At 49.6% G+C, this 22,500-nt stretch overlaps 1 protein-coding gene across 1 annotated transcript in view; it reads right to left on the bottom strand.

Annotated features, from left to right (window-relative positions):
* Positions 1–22,500, bottom strand: part of cep112 (centrosomal protein 112) — a gene marked incomplete at its 5' end in the record, with an annotated part of 140,662 nt that overhangs the window by 21,980 nt on the left and 96,182 nt on the right. Inside the window, 2 exons of the mRNA XM_080010122.1 lie at positions 3,652–3,801; positions 8,565–8,627. Of these exons, the coding sequence (XP_079866248.1) occupies positions 3,652–3,801; positions 8,565–8,627 (213 nt within the window). The remainder of the gene's footprint in view (positions 1–3,651; positions 3,802–8,564; positions 8,628–22,500) is intronic.

The raw sequence follows: 22,500 nt of genomic DNA, 5'->3' as shown, positions 1-22,500 counted from the left end.
TCAAATGGAAAGAGGTCAGAATCTGCTTATTTTGACAGGTGCATTCGTCAAGTAAATTTTCATATTTGAGGAATTGGTCGAGGTGACCTATGACCTGGAAGATGGCCAGGGGTGTAAAACGTGTGTCCACATTGACAGCGTTAGAAAGTCAGTGATCGCTCCACAGCGAATCGTCACTATTCTGATGAGCATCACAGGCCGCGGATGGCTGCGCAGGGCTGTTTGGCGTGAATCCAGTCGCCCCTTTACGGGGGCGCAGGGGCCTAATCTTAAGTAGGCATCAGGGGGATGAAAACGGGGGGCTCCTGTTGGCACTGGCAACGTTTGCAGTCAGGTCTGCAACAGGCGCTTTGATGTTTGCCGTTCTGGCACGGCAAAACAAGCGTCCCGGTCCGAGAGAGAAAACACACCCGCACACACAAACCCCCCCCCCCCCCAAAAAAAACAACGCACACACTCAATGGGCGTACTTTACTGTTGTTTCTAAAAATGGCTTTCACGAGACACGCAGGTCTCCCTGGCGTACGCCCACATTGCGGAGGGCCCCGGTGCGGTGGGGAGGGGGCCCCGAGTCCGGGGGCCGAAGCCGAGCCGGGGGGGGGGGGGGGGGGGGGGGACATCTGATCCCGCGCGGTGCTCTCAGAACAACTGTTTTGGGATTATCCCGATCCGAATGTGCCGCTAACTTTGATGTTATTTTCCTCCCTCTGCCATTGTCTGAAGCCCCCTCGCTCGCTCCCTAATCCCGCCGCTTTGAAGTGAGCGGCGTGGAAACAATGTCAGCAGGCGACGCGCTCCTCCGACGGCCCACTGACAGCTCTCCGCCATCCCTTTCTTCCACCGCTTTTATCTTAGTGTGTGTGCGTCTCCCGCTCACTTTTTCCTGCTATGCCTCCTATCCTCCTTTCCTTTTGTCTCCATTTTACCGTCTCCATCCCCCCGCTCCCTCCGTCCTTCCCTCTACGGCTCGTTTTGCTATCTCACCCCAGGTCTCCAGTCTGCCTACCACACATCTGTCTATCTATTCACCGTATTAACGCTCTACCCTTCACCCTCCACCCACCCAACACGCGACTGGCCTTTAATCAGCGATTCAGACGTTAATTGGACTCTCATTAGCGGGTGTCTCGCATGGGGCCGACGGTAATAACGAGGACACAGATAATGGAAAGAGAAAAGCCTTTTTTTCCCCCGCCAAGCGTCTGCGCCGCCGCACGACACGGGAGAGCGGCGGAGCGGAGCCGAGCGGCGTTTAGCTGCCGGCAGGGTGAACGAAGGAGCGAGCGAGGGAGGGCGGTGACTGAGGAGACGTGACCTCAGCTCCATGTCACTTCCTTGTGGGACTGGGGTAGAACTGCAGTCAATACCACGTCTGTAATCGTGGTATTACATTGCATTTATATTGTCAAACAGTATTGTATATGTTATTGTATTGTGTCTACTGTATGCTGGCCCAGTGACAGTGCAATTGCAATATATGACTGTATTAAAATAATTATTAGTATCAAAAATAGTATATTACTGAGATAGTATTGGAATTGAATCGTAGTCTCCTGTTCTCCATGATATCCTGACATGTCACCAGGTTCTACAGCAGTTTAAAGACAGAGAAAGACAGGTGAAAATAGAATGATTGAGAGAGAGGAGATGGGGAGCTCTGGACAAGATGAGACGGACGGTCTGAACCCTCTGCTGTCAATCAACCGTTTGTTTGGACGGAAGGAGGCGAAGGTTCTCTGAAGCTCTGGGTGCAGTGGCTGGATGGAGGAGGGAGCGGCCGCGAGAGGCAGAGCAGGTTGGAGGGAGCTATGGGAAGGACCCGCTTTTTTCTGCGGCGGCTGGAAACCATAAACAGCCACAACAACTCTTTATTTAGAGCGTCACACCCCACCGACGGCCACGGAGCACCAGCCTGGTGGGCGGACTGGGAGGAAGAATCCACTTTCACCCCAACAGACTTCCAATCCATAAAAGTTCTTCTGCACAGCTCACCAACCAGACTGGTACACAATGGCGACTCGAGGGGTTGGACAAGCATTTGTTTTTGTCAAGCAGGCTATTGTTTTCACTTGCTACTCCCTTGATCAATTTATTTAATCTGTGTTAATTAATTAATCGAGAGCTCTACTAATCGAAAGTGTAATGCACGTACTGATCAACCTCCAGGAAGCCGTTTTTGCACATCCGAGCGTTTTGAGTGTCTTTGCCCAGAAAACATCGGAAGGAACGAGGGGCGAAGTGCGACGGCGTAAGAAGCGATGGGGTTCGGCCCCGGAGACGTAATAAAGGCGCGGCTGACGGATTTATAAGCTTCGGCCAGACACCGCGCATACAAGCCACTTAAAAACACTACGATGTTTGCAACAAGTCGTAAAAGTGACAGAGCCCGCGCCCACAAACAGCGACGGTGTGTCAACAAAGAGAGGGGCGACCCGTGTCTAGTCCATAAAACCCACACGCAGACTAGGAGGGGGCTCTTTACTAGCGTCGCCTGCTTTTATAGCCTGAAAGGTTTGGGGATGAACACCACAGAGGCCGGGGACAAAGGGAAGGTGGTGCGCTTAAGCCACCGGGGGCGTTAACCTCAGGCGTTACTGTAATCCAACATGATTACGAGTCCTTACGAGCGCTTGGGGCGACGGTTTCCTATCTGGCGACATCATGGCGTCTGCCACGACGCAGAGCAGTTACATACGGTGGCTTACGACGGATACGTGATCCGCCCTGACGGTGCGGTGATGGCACTCTCTAAAGCATTTACTGAGCTTTGTTTCTGTGGAAGTAAACTGCAAGAAGGACGGAGAACACTTCAAATGAAGAACGATCTGAATGAAAAACAACCACCAGCAAACAAACGTATCACCCTTTGTCAGTAAGTTGCAAGAATAAAAGCGCATTCACAATGACTCAAGTCATGAAAACTGAGGAGTGCCACCGGGTGACCAACAGCTATGCAAACAATTGTGTCGCATTTGGACCAATTTACAGACAAGAAGTCAGTGAAATGTTGGAGGAGGAAGGTAAAACACATGCAAACAAGGCAGCACAGACCAGGATGGGGCTCAATGAGTTGGTGCTCATGAGTGTTATCCTTCCTTCACTAGAAGCGTCCACTTCCTGAAGAAAGAAACAGTTTGATACATCTCACCTGGAAACTGAAGAGATGGTGCTTCATACCGTGTCTCCACCCCATCCCTTTGAGATGCATTTTTAGAAACGTTCACTCATAAGCATATTTCACTCACAGCACTGACTCGCAACAGAAATGCCAGGAGGCGACGGGTGAAAGGCAGCCTCTACACAAGGTTTGAGTCTACACCTTACCTTACCTCATACGAATGCGGTAAACAATTCCTTACAAATACAGTAAAACGACTACTGTGTCAGTATTGAGTAGTTCGGGTCGGCCATCTCGACCGGTGCATATAGGGAATGTCAGGGTGCGGTATCTTCTCACTATGACCTCTTGGGCCAAACGGGGATCGAACCCAGGGCCCTTTGGCCGGAGGGACGACCTCGCTTACCGTGAGTGACGTGAAAAGCCAAGAGGCCAAAGGGATTGGTTCTCGGATACAATCACTACATATGACGGAACTTGACGGAACGGTACTGGAACATTGGGCGCTGTGGTGGTGGCGGCAAAGTGCTGACCTTGCTGGTCTGTTCCGAGTGCTGCGTCATGGTCCACCTCTCCTGTTCCCAGCGGGTGTTGGCCTCCTCCAGCTGCCTCTCCAGAGCGTGCTGGAGGCGCACCGTCTCCTCTTTGGAGTCGCACAGCGATGCCTGCAGCTGAGCTATGACCTGGGAATGAAGATGGGAGACACAGGGAAGAGGAAGAACTCATTAAACTCATTAATGTGGGGAAATTTGCATTGTATAGTAGTTATAGTAGTTCTGAGCGCAGCTGCATTTAAACCTAAGAGGTTCTTTTTACGTTTTTATTCAAACTCATCATGAGGATACATGATATGTCACTTAAATAACTGAGCTTTTGAGAGGTTCTGAAGGTGAATTTCCCTAATTACACAGGAGCCAGGCTCGCTGATCTCCTCTGCAGCCTTCAATTCAGCACGCAGAACCGGAGCATCCCTTTAATGGGTCCCACTCGCTGGAAATAACAAATCAGCAGCAACGGCATCAGGGATCCACTCACTTTGCATTTAACATACGGTGCCACAAGTAACACATTAGTGTCTGTCAATATATTTTGGCGAAGAAAAACACTCGCAGACATGAAGCGCCGCCAAAAAGAATATGCTGTTTGGAAAAGTATTGACACGGTGCAGGCATCAAAGTGCAGAGAGGGCCGGGCTCCAGATGCAAAAATAAAGGCAAAACATAACGCTGCGCTTCACCGGGCTCACAGCCGCTCGCATCAGATAGAAAACGCATTTCTCAAATGATGGTGTTTTTACCGACTTCAGTAACAATCACCTTGAAACAGCATTTCCCAGAGTGCCGCGTCTTTTCTGGGGACCAGACGGAAAAACCGAAATTCAGACAGAGGAAAAGAAAAAAGACAGAGAGAGAGAGAGAGAGAGCCGGGGTGTGGTGTGGTGGTGGTGGGGGACTAGACAGCGCTAAAGAGAAGAAAAAAAAAAAATAAAAAAAAAAAAAAATAAAAACTTCCTTTTTGAAGAGCGGAGTGACTTTGCGTTGGTGAACTTGCGGTGCACACCAAGATGAAAAGGAGCTGCCTCTGCTTTGAAATCCTCCAGTCAAAATTAACATTCTATTTAAGCCACTGCCAGGGAAAGGAAGAAGATGAGAGGAAGGGAGAGAGAGAGAGAGAGAGAGAGAGAGAGAGAGAGAGAGAGAGAAAGAGAGAAAGAGAGAGAGCGGAGGGAGGGAGAGAGACGAGACAGAGGGAGAGAGAGGGTGAGCGAGCGAGCGAGCGAGGGAGGGAGAGGACAGTGTCGTTGTTAGCTCTGGGCGAGACAGACAATTGTTTACCGTGCGCAAACTCTGGGGGACCGGCCCTGCTGGAATCTACTCACTGTGTGGGAGTGCGGTAGTCAGGGCTGGGTGAGTCGAGAGAGGGAGTTACAGGGAGGGAGAGGGGGAGAGAGAGAGAGAGAGAGAGAAAGCGTGAGAGAGAGGGAGGAAGAGAGAGAGAGCGCAAATGAGAGATCAGAGGGAGATTAAGCTTATTTTGTCAGAGGGCGAGCCACATGAAAGCAACAAATGGCACATTATTATGGGAACATAAGTTCTGGGCGTATTAATTATTTTGCAATATAGATTTCCTGCGTCTGGCCTTCAGCCCCGGGGCGGCAGCGGTGCACTAAACTACCGCATTCAGCCTTCTGTCTTGTTATTCCTGTATATACACACCGCGACAAGCCCCCCTCCCCCCCTCCCCGTCTGATAGCCAGGCCTCTTTTTAAGTCTGTAATTGGTCTGATGAGACTTGTCTGTTTCCACAGCGCTGCCGGGATCTCTGTCGAGGGCTAAAGGCGGGCTTACCTCCCCGTGAACCTGCGCTACGACGGGAGGGGGAGTAGAGACGGCGTGCGTGGTGATATTTACACAGGGGTGAACAGGTTTGGCTGATAAGCGTCGGGGCGGGGGCGGGGGGGTGGTGTGTACAGGCCGTCCATTTCTCCTTCACATCAGCTACAGCGATCAATGACGGACGGCACGAAAACCCACTTTTTTCCTGATAGTGAAATGTTGCATATACCGATACCGATCACAATGCTTCTTCTAACTCTCAACTCTCCTCTCTCTCTGGGCCACGCATGGCTCCTGTCGTCATCCTCCTTCACCCCTCTTTACCTTATTTCACAAGAGCATTTCTGGGATCACTCAGGCAGGTGTCTGTGGGATGATCTTTACCCCCTTTTCCCCTCCGGCGTGCAGCATTTCTTTCTGCCATCGCCCCCGCTACCTATACCGGCTATGGGATGGGTGCCATCTCTAATTACAATCGCAAGGGGACCGTGCGCCGCAGCCTGAGAACTGTGGCCTGATCGCGAGGTCAGTCAAGTGTGCAGCCAAACGTAAGGAGGACATCAGTTCAAAACTCTGTAAATGTCAATTCTACACCCTCACAGAGAGAAATGGAGAAAACTGCCTCGAGTCCAAACAGCAGAGTTGGTCAAGTTCAGCATCTCCGAGCACAAATACCCCACAAACAGTGTGTTTGAGTCAGTATCTGATGTACTGTGTCCTACTTTTAGAATGCCTTTAGGAGGTCGTATGTGAGCACCGTTTGTGCCGATGAACCTCCAGCGTCACATCGAAATAAACAAGGGTGTATTTGCATGGCAGAAGGCGGTGCTCCTCGTCCGGGCTCTCCTCCCGTGTTAAACTCCCTCCGCCCCCCGGACTCTCCTGCCGGAGCGGTGGTGTGATGATCTGCTCCCGCCCACAGCAGCCCCGTCATTAGGCGGCGGAGGAGAGCGCCGCTCAGTTCACGGGTCACACAGGAGGACCACTCGCAGCGAGATGCTCAACACCTCGGATCGAGAGACGCTAATTAGGGGAGCTGTGCGAGACAGATACGGACGGGAAAGAGCGAACGCGAGAGGTAGCGGGGGTTGCACATAAACGTATGGTGCTTGCATGGCGCGTCTCCAGTCCCCCCAGGATAATGTATGGCCCGGTACGTTTTTAATTGGGCTATTAGCCATGCAGCCAAGCTCGGAGAGCGATGCCCTCTGTCAGACACCGAGGGGTTAACAGCCGGGGTTAGCCTTTGAGGTTCAAAGGCTCCGTGTTTACATTGGACCGAGCCGCCCCAAGGGGAAGCAACACACACCCCCCCGGTTTCACCTCCAACTCACCAACTCAAAGCCAGCCGAGCCCGACGACAAATAGTCGGCATTAGTCACGCATATTAATGATCTTGCCTGGAAAGCGACGCCCTTTGCATAACAATATTCCTCATCAGAGGTGTTGAATTCTGCACGGAGGTTTTTTTCTTTCCAACGCCAGAGACGCCGTTGTTTGTTGAACCTGCTGCGGCTTTTTGTGTGGCACCCCAAAAACGGAGAGGATTAATCAATTGTCGCTCCGTCTGCGGTGGCGCACCGAAACGGGCGAACACGGGCTGAACTTTTGCACGGCTCCCCGGCTCCTTTTGAAGTCGGCCATTTTGTAAGCTAATACGCTACTGTTTTCTCACACCATCTGCTTGTCAACCTCGCTTTCAACCCTGCGCCTGTGCCAGCCGACCCAAAATGGGGGGGATTGAAGGGCGAATAAAGAAAGAAAAACAAAAAAAAAAACAAAAAAAACTTCCTTTGAATCTCAGAGTAACGAGGAGCAATTACAGCCAAATGATTGTGATATGTTAGCCCACCACATCATCAAGAAGTCTTTTTTCCCTTTCTTTTTTTGCAATGTAAACACTACTTAGGTTGTTTGGGGTCTTTTGCCCTGACAAACTAAAAGCTTTTTGAACTTGGAGACATTATATGGCGAGGCAGAGCATCCCGGGAAGTGATATTACTGGATGGAGGGCAGCGAGTTTGATATTTCAGGTGGAGATGAAGTGTAATATTAACGATATGAGAGACAGGGTATGATATGAAAGTGAGCGGAACAAGGAAAGAAAGACAGACAGAAAGGAAAGAAATAAAGATAGGCAGGCAGGCAGGCAGGCAGGAAAGGAAATGATTAAAATAAAAGACGAGAACGAAGAAAAAAGGAAATAAAAGGGGAGGGCAGGACCGAAGACACCGACGGTGATAGACACAAAATAAGTGGAAAAAGACGGAACAAACGTAAATCATGAAAAACCAGAACCAGACACTACCTCCAAGTTGTCGCAGCAGCAGCTGTAAAAATACAGCAGCAGAAAAATAAAAAAAGTGGCGATGAAAGGAAGGGGTTGCGATTATCCGCAATTAGAAATGAGTCTACACCTTGTGTGATGCCTTAAAGTGGTAATGCATAATATTCCTTTGTTAAAAAAATCCCACATACGCTACTTTTTATTTTTTTTTAAACTGGCGCTTTATAAGATATTCATTGCATTTACATTACGCACGCTCTCTTCTAGGCTTCTTCCATTTCCAGTATTAGTCGTGTTCGGTGGATTAGTCGTGTAATCCAAACACAGATGACCGTATGGATGGCCACTTTAAATTCAGGCCTTTTCGTCGACCTTGAAAGGCTCGCGCGGCACGACGGCTCTGGACGCAGACACGTTGGGAGGGAGAGCGAGAAAAGAGGAGAACAGGAGAGGGAAAAACCAAAAACAGCAGAGCAGCGCTCGGGATGTAATTGATGGCAGGCAGGCCTCTGCATTTTACATGTAGATCCATTTGACTGAGTTTAACACAAAACTCATGCCAGAAGCAAGCTCTGTGTGTGTGTGTGTCTGTGTGAGTGTGTGTGTGTGTGTGTGTACGTGTGCGTGTACGTGTGCGCATGTGTGCGTACATCTGCGCAAGTGCATGTGCACATATTTTGTGATTGTGCCAATATTCTTTCCCACGCTGCACCCATCTGTCCATCGGTGTGTGTTCTTTCAAAGCGTCCAGTGGAAAGAGAAAAGAGGGAACAGAAAAGTGAAGGAGAGAGAGAGAGAGAGAGAGAGAGAGGGGAGTGATTACCTGGGCAGACTTGGCAAACTTCAGATTGCTGTCCTTTTCAAGCTGCTTCAACCTGCTGTTGGCCTGCAACAAGAAAGAAGAGAGTGAGGGGTGTGAGGAGGAGAGATATGCACGGAGAGAGAGAGGGGCGAGAGAGAGAGAGAGAGAGAGAGAGAGAGAGAGGGGCGAGAAAGGGAGCGACGGAAGAGAGAGATTGAGACGGAGTGAAAGAGTTGTGAAATTGAATCTGCTGTAAGGAAGTGCAGAAATACATCTGCCCCCCATCACCGCACGCACGCACGCACGCACACACGCACACACGCACACACACACACACACACACACCCGCACATCGACCTCTGGCTCTTGGCATCGGGCCCCGTGGCCCCCGGGCACGTTGCCAGGGCGACGCCCCCCGTGTGCCAGGAGACAGCGATGGGCACGCCGCGCATCGGGCACGACGCCTCTCTGATCCGCTGCCAGCGAGTCATGACTTAACAGGAAAGGGGGGCGGGGGGATTAAAACGTTGCTGCCAATTAGTTTGGGACGGGGAGAGGGGGGCGGGGGGCGAGAGATTGTTGTGGGGAGTTTATTGAGCGGCACTGTTCTGTTGTTCCTCTGTGGGAAGGCGTCCAGCTGGAAGGGGGGCACAGCGGGGCCCCGGGGTCCTAGCGCCGGGGTTTAAACGAGGGGCTTCCCAGCGGAGGGAGATGACAAGCTGCAAAGTGTAGCCGGGCAGGATCTCACCATTCACATTGAGATTTTGGTGTGAGAAAAAAAAAAAAAAAAAAAAAAAAAAAAAAAAAAGGGGGGGGGGGGGGCGACAATTCGATTCAATATCAAGCGGCTCGCGACACCATTCTATATTGAAATATTGACTTTTTGCTGGCAAGCTTTCAGCGAACCATCTGACATGCATTACAAAAAATATTTAAAAGGACAAATTCCGACCGGGACAGAAATGAAATTGAGTGGAAAATGTATCCAAAAAAAGTATCAATATTACAATTTTTAAATCAATTCAGAAATGTAAACAATTGTATTGAATCCTATTGGAGTATATTATATATATATATATATATATATATATATATATATATTTACATAATTTAAATATCATTTAGTATAGCACAAGGTTTGGTGTGCGTTCTGCATCTGGTCTGATGCGTGCTTGACGTGTGCAACTCTGCAATTAAAGGTAGAACATTTAAGGTGGGTTTTTAAGTCGGCGATGAAACAAAACAAAACTCTCTGTGAGTCTTCTGTGAGCGAGCATCGTTATTTCAATTCGGCTGTTTAGTGTAAACAATGACACAAGGTGGATTTCAAGCCCGATCAGTCGTCACGCCCCACCACCGAGCGTCGTTTGCCATCCCAACGAGGTGAGGAACGCAGGAGAGGCAAAAATAAAACTTTAAAGTCATCCGTGTAGTTTCAGGGAAAACATGTTTCAAAGCCACCCTGGAGAACACACACACACACACACACACACACACACACACACACACACACACACACACACACACACACACACACACACACACACACACACACACACACACACACACACACACACACACACACACACACACACTCTCTTTTCTCCGCCGCCTGACAGCCACTGACAGACTGACAACTCACGAACAAACGCGTTTGGAGTGAACGCATCCGCTCAAAGCCGTCATCGCCCGCACGGCGTTTGGACCCGGGTCCCGTCCCAAACACTTCCTGACAAACAGCAGCCTCCGCTCGGGCGGACACACCTGTCACCGCCCCGACACAACCAGCCGTCACCACGGATACGGGGCCAGTCTGAGGGGGGCTCATTGTCCCCCGGGGCCGTCTGTAGCAGCAGATGAGGCGACGCATCCAGTCACCAGAACTCAAAGACACTCTGTTTAGGTTCAGCCAACGCTTTAGGATCCTATTTATCTATCTATAACCTATTCTGCTTGCAAAGAAGAAGATTCAGAAAGTCAAATTTATCTGAGAGAGAGAGAGAGATGAGACTAGACATCGTGTGGGGATATCATCACACTGTGATACAGTGGATCATGTCTTTAAGTGATGCAATGTTGTTTGAATCGTTGCCTCTACCTGGTTGTTCATAATATCCATTGCACTAGGAAAGCACCGCAGTCATCCTGGGTATCGATACAGAGGTATTCGCCAAAAGCGCTGTGATATTTGATTTTGTCAATATCACCCAGCCCTTGCTATAGTTATCTATGGGAACACACTATGGACTTACTGACGACAAAAAAAAAAAAAGACAAAAAAACAAAAAAAAACACAAAGCGCTGGAATGAAGATGAAGATACCAATAGCACATTCCAGCAAGGAAAAGAATGAAAGCCCAACAGAGCTGAGACAAATCTAATGGGGCCATCAGAGCTAAAATAAAAACCCAGCCATATGTGGTCTTGAGTGTGTACGTGTGTGTGTGTGTGTGTGTGTGTGTGTGTGTGTGTGTGTGTGTGTGTGTGTGTGTGTGTGTGTGTGTGTGTGTGTGAGAGCGCTCTTTCAAACAGACTACCTGTGCCCTGCCAAAGGCATTTCGGAGCTGAAGGCACTTTGAGGCTGTATCGGCTCTTCAATCGCTTCTTAAGCCTTGTGTTGTGGAGTTCGGCTACTTTGAAGTATCGGCGAGTCGGTGTGTGTAAAAACTGTAGGTGTGTATGCTTATTGCCGTGTGTGTGTGTGTGTGTGTGTGTGTAAAGAGAGTGGAAGTGGATCTGAAGGCAAGGCATGCACCGCTTATCGGAATAAATTAACAATCTGTAGTTGGAGCTGTGCCAGACACACACACACACACACACACACACACACACACACACACACACACACACACACACACACACACACACACACACACACACACACACACACACACACACACACACACACACACACAGACAGAGAGTGCCAGTCACGCCGGTCCATGGCGAGTTTCCGTGCTGCCTTCTCTCTGAAGAAGACAGACAGACAGACAGACAGACAGACGGATAGACAGACAGACAGCGGACGATGAGGAAATCCTGGCCAAACACACACCCTGGGACTGAGATATGTTTGTTGAGCAGTTAAATTTGCTCAAGGTGTTCATCCCCTTCTTTCAAGTTGCCCGGTGTGCCGGCGCTGAAGGTGGGAGAAAGCAATGACAACATCCCTCAGACGTGTGTTGCCGAGGCATGATCACTTCCTCGTGTACGTCTGTGCGGGGCTTTGGCGTGTGCAGGCTCGTGTGCGAGTGTTTCCAGCGCCAGAGTCGGTACACACCATAATTCTATGGTCCCGGACAAGGATATTGTTTCCATATGGCGTGTGTTTTTGATATGTTTCTAATCATCTCGCATGGACAACCTCCAATGATGTCACTCCACACGCTAAGGAGGCAATGTGACGGGTGACTGACAGGGAACGAGGAAAGAGGTCCTTCATGAAACAAGATGGAGTCTCTCTGGAAATGCTTTGTTTGGATTGTCCCGTGGCAATACTCAAACTGAGCATCAGTGGAGTATTACAACTCATACTTCAATCAATGTTCCATCACTATCAACTTCACACTTGACTTAGGATAAACCTTTGCCGTTTTAACTCCTCTTCCATATGAGCACCCTGACCTGAACACTAAACCCGAACTTAACCAGATAACTTTGTACCTGGAGACGTACGTCCCCACTGTCCCAACGGAACGGGACAGTCCGTTACAGTAGAAGTCCACCAAACATAGAGGACGGACGGTTTTGGTCCATACATCATCCCCAGCCCCATTTAAAAAAAAAAAAATTATTTGTATTTATACATATTATTCGTGTCAAATGCATGGAAAATGGGTCTACCCAACCCACGGACAACAAATTCAACCCCAGCAACCATTCAAAAGTAGCCCAATACCGCGGCAAAACCACGGACCTGGCAACACTGCCGCTACGTGCGAGTGGAAGGAGTGAAACAGTGTCTGAAGAGAAGTCTGTGACGAAAAAGGGCCAAGACCATCGGAGGTTGCTATTTTCCGACTGGACGTCTCCACCCCGGGGGGCGTTTTTAAGCCTCGCAACAGGCAATATAAGCGGCTTCGGCTTTACACCGAGGCTCCGTCTACGTCTCCTCCTCCTGCCTGGTCGACTGCTCCACAGTATTATCAAACTGTATGTTAAAAAGTATTTCAATCGCTCGTTTCCAATATTTCTCCTCATCTTGACGACAACATTGACGCGCTATACGTTATGCCAACGTATTCCGGTGGATTGTGTATTATACGTTTTATACGTGTAGGAAACAAACAAAAATAAATAGATCTAAAATAAAGACAGGTGCGCACGCACTCCAATTCTCTGAATTAGGTTTACATTTTTTATTTTACATACAAGCAAGAAACTAAAGAAATACAACTAATCTAAGTCTTTCTCTATGACATTATATTATACAGTATATTGCTTTATTATAATCATAAGATTTGCATATAGAGCGGCAGGCAGGTGCGGGGGGGGCGGAGGGTGCCCGAGCACCTGCCCCTTTGCCCCTTGATGCCCCAAGGACCCCATGGTGCCTATTTTATTGGGCACCATGGGGGTATTGTTTTTTTTGTTTTTTTTAAGCCTGAATGGGCATTGTCTGGGCAAGATATGCATATTCATGAGGAACGTGTCCTCGGTGCACCTGCAATGTGCACACAGCTGAGTGCAGATGCGGCGTCCCAATGCCCACCATTGTGGGCGCCCATGATCTGCACCCTGCCGCGCTGCTCCGTTGCCCAGAGCAGCAAAATACCTAGAACCGAAGCAGGGGGTCCACGTGTCTTTTCTTTTTTTTTTTATTTTGAGCACCTGCCCCTCTTAATATCTCTACAGTGGACTATAGAGCAGGGAAGTGAGATCCGATCACCAGTGGTTACTGGACAGCTCTGAGCGGGAGGGCCACCGCCACCGCCCCCTCTCGCTACTCCAGTTTCAGAACACGGTAAACTGCCCTGACACTGTTTTAATGCTCAGATTTTTCCTCCCGGAAAAAAATCCCCAAACAACATAGTCTGTCATCAATGTCAATCCGATTAAATGTCAATTGATCCCCAATTGGCGATTTAATCGGAATTCTGCCCGAGCCTTTAACCTGCGTTAAACGGTTGGTTAATCAGATTCAGGAATCTGATTAACATTGATGCAATTATAAAACTCAGTTGACAGTTTAGTATTGAAACAAATTGTGGCGTCAGCACCAAGTTGGCACTAAGTATTGACACTAACATTGACTCAGTTGTAAATGATATTATACTGAGTTGAGTATTAAAATAGGACTATCCCAATAAGTCCAACCCTCTTTATTTAAATACATCACTATTTAGGTTGATATTTTCATCAGTGGAATAACATGGCCTGTATTACAAACCGGGGACCTGATTTGCCAAGGAATATGGTTGAAATTGCCAAAAAAAAACCCAACATATTTGAACATATGTAAAATATATATAAAAATATATATATATTGAATCCTCAGTGACCGTCAGTGTTCGTGGCAGTGGGATGAGTTGGCGTTCGAAACAATTGGCCGTGCACCACGCGTGTCTCTCGTAGCAATTTCGGTTCAATTTGCCAGGGAGGGGGAGCTCTGAGGTGTTATTTGCTCGTTTGTCTGTAATCATTGCCGTCTTGCCGCGCCTGCATGTGTGTGTGTGTGTGTGTGTGTGTGTGTGTGTGTGTGTGTGTGTGTGTGTTAGTGTGTGTGAGTCAGTGCCGTAATGACAAGAGGCTTTATTTCCATTTCACAGTTTGCCATCACAGTCTGTCAGTACTGATTCTCTTCATCTGTGGAGCTCACTGCCAGCGCACACAACACACAGTGCAGGGATAATGCACAGAGGGGTGCACAACCACACAACCACACACACACGCAAGCACGGACGGACGCACACACACACACACACACACGCACACGCACAGAAACAGAGATTACAAACATCAGAAACCCAAGCAGCGCTGATAAGGCTCTCAGACCAGGCTGCACTCTATCAGAAAACCAATTACATCCATTAGCATCAGCGTGATTGAGTTCAGCGTCTTCCTCACATCACAAGGTGCAGAAAAAAAATAAACACTTTATTTAAGGCTGTGAATAGGTAATAGACGGAGCGGCTCGCCCCGCTTTAACATAAGCAGGTGGACGCTCTTGAAAACCACTCGGAAGGTGTCTCATTTTCATACGTCCCCCCCGCCGCCGCCGCCGCCCGCTCCCGTCTCTAGGATATTTCTAAAGGATCAGAAGCTTCGTGGGGTGGGGGTGGGGGCTTCATCAGCTGCTATTGATGTCTTAAGGAGGGCCGGACCATCTCCACCTGTAGGGTGTTTCATCTGATGACCCTGGAGGCGGAGGAGAGAGAAAGAGCAGCTAACTCCGTCAACGACGGGCCTGCGGGGGATGGACGGTTGTAGCTGGGTAGGAAAATCAAAGTCGATTCATCATGTTCTTTGAATCCTACCATCAACATGAAAAGGACCAAGAACATCTATCTACATCTACCTTCCTAGGCATCCAGCCATGAACAAACCATCTATCTTTTAACTATCCATCCATCCGTACATCCCTCCGTCCGTCCGTCCACCCACCCATCATCCATCCATCCACCCACCTATCTACCCATCCATCCATCCATCCATCCACCCACCCATCCATCCATCCATCCATCCATCAGTCTGCCAGCATATCTGTCCTACTGTCAATTAATACAATTTCAATGTAAACCATTTGTTTGGAGGGCCACATAGATAGGTTTCCACAATGATATTAATGAGGAGATTAAAACAGGACCCCCCGGCAAAAAAAGAGCCCAAAATCATCCAGTATCAGTGCCCTATTTAAACGCCCCTCCCCTCGAAACCAAAGTGCACTCCGCCGTGTACAACACGATGTGGGCCGCCTGACGCCACGTTTTAATGCGATTGAGGAAGTGTGTCGGTTCCCTCTCTCCTCTTGGACGACTTCAAAAAGTGTGCAAGGGAGTGTGATGTTTTTTTTTTTTGGGGGGACGGCGGAGCCTTTACTACGTCTCTTTCATCTGCCGGGTGACTCACTACCCCCCCCCCCCCCCCCCGGCCCCCCGCTCTCCCTCCGCCACTGGGCCTGGTGGTGCAATGAGGAAGGGGAGGCGCCCGGATCGGTTGAGGCCTGCGTGTGAGCACGTTCACGCATCCTCACACGCAGCTCACGCGCTGCCCTGGATACACAGCTCTGCAGGCGCACACACGTTTCCAATCTAACCCTGCCATAAGTCCAACATCCTAAACCTTGTTTCCACTATTTCAAAATCACACTCCCTCTCACCCTAAAACCCCCATATATGGTGACGGTCGGTCCGCCCCCGCCCGTGTTTCTCCGCTCCTCATCCATGACCGGCCTAATAATGTGATTTGGTGTATCTCCGAATGGCAGAGGCACCGTCTAATAAGTTCACAATGACGGAGGGATCGAGAAAAAAAGAAAAAAAGAAAAGAAAAGAAAAGAAAAACAGGACGAACAGCAACCGCCTTGCACCACCACCACCACCTTCTGGCTGAGAGAGGGAACGGGATGAAAGCCGGCGTTGCGCCGGTGCCGCCGCGCTGCTTCAGGGTCAGACGGGGGAGGCCGAGGCCGGGCGGAGCCGGAAGGCGGCACGGCCGACGTACAAGACGTCTTTAACTTCGACTCCCACTCAAAACTGTAGGAGACAGAAGGCGGAGGTGGGAAAAAAAAAAAGATGAAACCAGGCCAGGAATTCTTATAGGGAATGTGAAGTTTGACGGTTGCTATGGGTTGCTATGGACTCCGGTCGCAAATCTTTGGAAGATCACTTCCATTCAACGGCCGAGAGAGATAGCGAAATGTACAAAAATGGAGAAAGGAAGGGAGAAAAAGAAAGGTTCCAGGTTTCACACAAGACGATTTCAAGGTTTTCCGTGGCGGTCTTCCACGCAACAAGGCTTCCGAGCCGTCCTTCAACTCAAAAGTGCCGACGGGCATTCACGGCCGACGCGAGCGATTCCCCCAAATCTACCGTCTTGCTCCAGCAGTGTGACGCCAGGTTCACCTCCCTTACAGCTGCCATGTTCGCCATCGGTCTCCACTTATTTGGAATTCAGTTTGTACAGGAGTGCGTGCAGCACCTTTACATATGTAGCTGTAGTTCCCGAGCACAGACTGTTTCCTCAAACATGATGAGAGACGAGTAATAACAAACGCGACAACGTCAAATGTTGCTTTAATATTGCATGAGAGTAAAGTAACGTCGTTTTCTGAACTTCAGACCGACAGGGAACGGCTGCAACCTCCGACGAGGACAGCGCGTCTCCTTCAAACGATCGCGTTGTTACGTTGGCAGGGAGTCACGACAAACGACAGCGTTTGTACGCCGCCTTTCTCCCAAGTCGGCCGAGGAAGTGGGCAACGACAAGCGCCTCGTCCGTCGGCGCGTTTCGAGGTTCTCGCCGTCTCCTGGCGCCCGGTCGGCGTGCGGACGCGGCCGAGGTGGTTTCGGCTGGAAAGGAAGCTCCGGGCAGGACGGAGGGAGGGAAGGCGGAGGAGGTTTGAGGAGCCCCGTAACGGCGGAAGGACGGGAACGGGGGATAATTAATAGAGAAGCACGAGGCAAGGTCAGCCCAGAGTCCAGACGGTGGAGGATTCAGCCGAAAAGAAGATAATGAGAAGAAGTCGGGGGGGGACCCATTTGTGGGATGAAATAGACAACAAAGGCAGAGTGCATTTCTAGTTCCACGGCACTTCATAAGAGGAGTCTGTTTCAGGTCTTCATTTATCTCCAGAGTTTCTCCTTTTCTGAGATGAAGTTCCGTACAAATTTTTGAAGTCTCATGGGACAAAACAGAGGTCATCGAGCCACGGCACTTTAATGTAGAGTGTGTGTGTGTGTGTGTGTGCGTGCGTGCGTGCGTGTGTGCGTGCGTGCGTGCGTGCGCGCGCGCAGTGACTTTAATGTTAATGGTGGACTAACCGAGCATGACCGGCGGCTCACTGATGGCGTGGCATGAGGAGCAGCGGTTGGGCGCCGGCCGGGGAAAAACGCCGCTCCCTCATTGGCTGCGTTCTGCCTCCAGGAGATTTTGTCACACCTAGTTAGTGTTTTGATGAAATGCCCTTCGCCTTTGATCTGAGGCCAGGGCGAGCGGGCGCACGCCGTGTGCACGCGCACGCCCACAGACGCGCCACCTCTGTGACTCTCGAGTGTGTGTGGAGTCCTGGGCAAAGACTCTGGCTGTCCCTTTCACTTTAATTGATTAATCACATCTTCCCTCTCTGCGTGTGTGTGTGTGTGTGTGTGTGTGTGTGTGTGTGTATGTGTTCAAAGTTGAGTTTTCATGCATGTGGGAGTAAACAGTCACAACTGCAAGTCTGTATTCATGTACACAAACTACAGCCACCTATGTGTGTGTGTGTGTGTGTGTGTGTGTGTGTGTGTGTGTGTGTCTCAAAGTTGGAGGTCACATGTTACAAAGTACTGCTTTACTGTAATCTGATTACTTTCTCACAAAACAAAGTAGTGTTACACGTCGCTGTTTCATCTTGAGCAATCTCATTACATTCACAGGCCCGGTGCAAAAAGGGTGTTCAATCAAAACACCCGGCAGCCTCATCCAGAGAGTGTTTGGACGTTTGGTTGCTGGCGACCCTGCCTCCACCGACACTTGGACGCGCCGCGCTCTGGGATTCAGCCGCCCGCCCGTCACCGCGCGGGGAAGGCTGTAAGGGAGGACGCAGGGAGGAGGCCACAGCCGGTCCCGTTCAGCCCTCGGACCGTGACGCCAAGTCATCGCAGCCGTCGCGGAGAGAGAGTGAGACACTTCCTCCGAGCTCGCTCCAAACACGCATGAATGTGCAGGACAGCGAGGAGGAGGCGGAGGTCACGGATGTAGGCCAAGCTCTCGCCACTGACCTAGACTAAAGTAATTTAGTTCCGCGTTGAGGCCGTAAAAACAAGCGCCTTACCTCGTCCCTTAGTGTCCAAATTTGCAGATACAGAAAGAAACGACTGTCTCTGAGACTGTTAAAGGAAGGTAATTTCATTTTTGAAAACGAGGCGTTTGCAATGCATTATACTTTTACGAGTAACTTCAACTTCACCTGTGTGCACTCGCGCGCACAAACACACACACTCCGACAGATCCACGTCTGCATTCCTAGCAGCACCTCAAACACCGATCAATCGTTCCGACGTAGCATACATCCGCACTATGCTTACTGTCCTCGCACAAAGCGGCACACGCGCACACACACACACACACACACACTTCATTTGTCAACAGAAACATGCATCAGAACATTTCCACGGCTAATCTTGGGCAGTGGTCTAAAGAGCCGCCCTATCCAGACTGAGAGCAAATAGGAAGTGCAGATCCCAGACCGCGTTTACTCTGCCAACAAACTTGATCCTACGGCTCCTTTGTGTGACGCTATCTCACGTCTGTAGTGTTGACAAACAGGGAGGGAGGGTGGCGGGGAGATTACACCATCAATGGGGGGGGGCAAGGTGGAGAGGCGCAAAACAAAGAGCGTTTAACCCGCGGGTAAACTCTGGGCCTCATGGTGCCTACCACCATATTGAACACTAATCAGTTGACGTCAGTCTCCCGGGGTTCATTCCCTTCGATCCAAAGTTCAAGAGGCTCAGAATCTTTGAATTAAACAGAACGGGAAAAGCGTTGCCTGCGCGGTGGTTGGACTCCATTTAAACAGCAATTGTTGGTGTAACACAAAAGCAGATTACAACACATTGACGTTTGGACGTGAGGTTTTTTTTTTTGTTGTTGTTAAAATCCCACTTGCCTGTGTGTGTGTGTGTGGGGTGACACGTGCCTGTGTGTGAGTGTGTGTGTGTTAGGGCTGGGTATTGGGCACAAATCTCCCAATATGACTCAACATCAACTCCGATATTAAAGACATTTGAGGCCCACAACAGCATTCGTATGAGAACTGACACCAACACTCGTTCGTGGTCTGGTGTGCACGCCAACAATATTTCACAGAACAAATTCAGTCTCATAGAAATGTACTAATTCAATTTGTGATTACGGAATCTCATCGTATAACTTCCAAACTAACTATCGATATTGCACCTTTCAAATCGTATCAGACGTTGAAACAGACAGAATTTGACTGTATTACAGCACCACATGATTTTAACCACCCAGCCCAAAAAGAAAAGTGTCGTGCACTTCCTTCAAGCCAAGCCCTGGCTTCTAGGAAGGCCGGGTCTTTGGGGAAGGCTGTAATGTTTAAGGCTGGCAGAGGGAGTGATGTGTTAGAGGGTAAATAATAAGACCAGATAAGGTTCTGGTGCTGGCTTGGTTCAGAGGCCGGGGCTGCTGCTCAGCGGAGCCCAGAGACGCTGCATCTTTATCAGGCACGCTGGCAGCTTCACACACCCCTCAGTGCAGGACGGAGATTGGGAGGTCTGGAGCTCTGACCGCGCGTCTGTGTGTGTGTGTGTGTGTGTGCTCTCGCCAATCAACGTAGGCACATGCTCGTGGACACGCACACACACACACACACACTTCAATGCTAACCAACTAAAACAACTCCCCCCACACCGCGGTCAGCTCGCCCGCTCGCTCCATCCTTTCTCCCCCCTCACTCCACCCCCCTCCCTCTCTCCTCCTGTGCCGTTTGGTGGAGTTCTGACGGAAACAAACAATCTAAACGCTAATCTTATCTCCTCCGATATTCTGTTCCCCATTATTTCATTGCAGTAGATCATCCGTCTCTCCGTGGCACGCCGTCACCCATCTCTCACTCCCCCCTCTCCCCCTCTCGCAGGCCCCCACCCGTCTAACGCATGCGTCTTTGATGAGAATCCATTCATGGATTTAATGGATTTCTCCGGCCTTTTCTCCGGGATCTAGGAGATGTGTTCAAAAAAAAAAAAAAAAAAGATAGAAAAAAGGAGCGAGAAAAGAGAGAGAGAGAAAAAACCCAGCGAGAGGCCCGGCTGGCCTCGGCCCGGGCTTCCAAGAGCGCAGCAGACTGCAGAGGACAGCATTTCTGTCTGCATCAAAAGAATGAGAAATTTTCAGCTTACAAAACAGGGAGAACGAGTCAATATGGATCTGAGGCCTGGCCGACTTCAATCCCACATGAAATGGCCGAGGCGCAACGAAATGGCGAAACTTTCCCCTGCCCACTCCCAAGTCAAACTTGGAGAGAGATTAGAAAGCGAGAGAGAGTGTGTGTATGTGTGTGTGTGTGTGTGTGTGTGTGTGTGTGTGTGAAGATGGGGTGTGTATGTAAGAAATGGCCAACTTTCTTTTTCTTGTTTTTTTTTTTTCCCATAAGATGCACTTCCTGCTGACAAAAATGAAAAACTGCACTGACAAAACATTCATCTTGTTTGTAAAAAAAGTCTATCTGCCATACCGCCGATAGCGCCAGCAGATAAAATTCAACATCGGGCCCCCGCTGCTTCCAATCTATTCCAGATTCCCTCGTCGTCCAGGGCCGTAATTTTTACTTGTTACGTAAAAAAACGAAGAGGGGGAAAAAACACGGCGGCGGGAGAAAGGAAACAACCGGCCGAGAGTGACTCAGAACTAACAAACAAGTTTCCCCCCGCACATGAGGAATAAGGAGAGATAACCCATCGCCCCGGAATAAACACGCCCTCCTTCCCCCTATCTCCGGGAGGAAGGTTCCCGCGCGGCATACGGAGCCAAAATGGCAGCCGGGATGCTCTGGAGGTCCCTGCATTCCGGAGCTAATGCCGTGCAGCTGGCGCAGGGTGGGCTCTAATGAAAGAGGCCGTCTTTGATGGGCCCTGCTGGGGGATTAGGTTCTGATCAACACCACCTTCAGACGGCTTCCTGCTAGACCTGCGCCGGATTACGGGTGATTTTTTCCAAGTCCCGGTCCAGTCGCCGCGGCGGCGAGGGGAGCAAAATATGACAAAGGGAGACAGAGACACAGAGAGAGAGCTTATAATTCTTACCGCTTTTGATAAGAAGGACTAACTGGTCCCACTAGATAGGAAGAGATCAAAGGTATCAAATGACTACTAATGAAATATTATGGCTCCCTCTTATCTGGGTCTGAACCGGTAGCGCAATTTCTCAACATATCTGTGTATTTACAACGGCGTATTCCAGGAGAAAATAACTAGATAAAGGGACACAAAGGCGCAAATCTCGCTTTAAAGCTGCATTGGGGGGTAATTCTCTTTCCACCCGCGGTGGACGGGAGTCTCACAACCAAGATGTCCCTCAAGTTCACGAGACATCAAACGCGGCGCTCTCCCCCGCAGCACCACCCCGCCGCTCCACCTCCCTTGTCCGTCAGGTTTCAGGATGTTCCAGGAAATGGGAGAGAGAAAACAAGTAAAAAGAAAAAAAGAAAAGAAAAAAGATTCTCTCAGAGCATCCAGGGAGGGAGGAGCCGCGACACAGACCAGGTTTTGCCAACATTTTTGGAGAGTGGAGGGAATATTAGCAAACAAACTGAGCGAACGGTTGTTGGGAATACTGCTCTTCCGGATCCACTGCATAGTGCAGTTATAGTGGCATCTCTAACTCTATCTGTTTTGTAGTGTTGGGCTATTTGTATATATTTGACAATTTCATTTCAATGAATTTGTTCATCTTCACTTTACTATCTTTATTCTATTTTATTTTATTATTATTCTCAATTATTTTTGGGACGGTTAAGTTTTTCTTTTGTGAACACCAATGGTCTGCAGCAACACACCAAACCTCACCGGAACAAACTCCATTATGCAGGAACCGACCGGAATCTCCCGAGTCTGATCCGTCCATAATAACCTGATGGATTTCCACTTTAATAAGAACCTGCACTGTAGCAGCAGAGGGTGCAGAGGTCCACACCACCACGTCTCCTCTTTCCTTTAATACAACTCAGACACTTTATTTTAGCTTTCGTCCTCATCAGGACAGCTGGGCGCTGAGAGCTGAGCTCTAGCTGCCAGTA

Source organism: Zeus faber (genome assembly GCF_960531495.2).
Source record: "Zeus faber genome assembly, chromosome: 11".
In the NCBI taxonomy this organism is placed as follows: domain Eukaryota; kingdom Metazoa; phylum Chordata; class Actinopteri; order Zeiformes; family Zeidae; genus Zeus; species Zeus faber.
The sequence above is the reverse complement of the archived record's forward strand: the minus strand, read 5'-3'. Positions and strand labels throughout refer to the sequence as shown.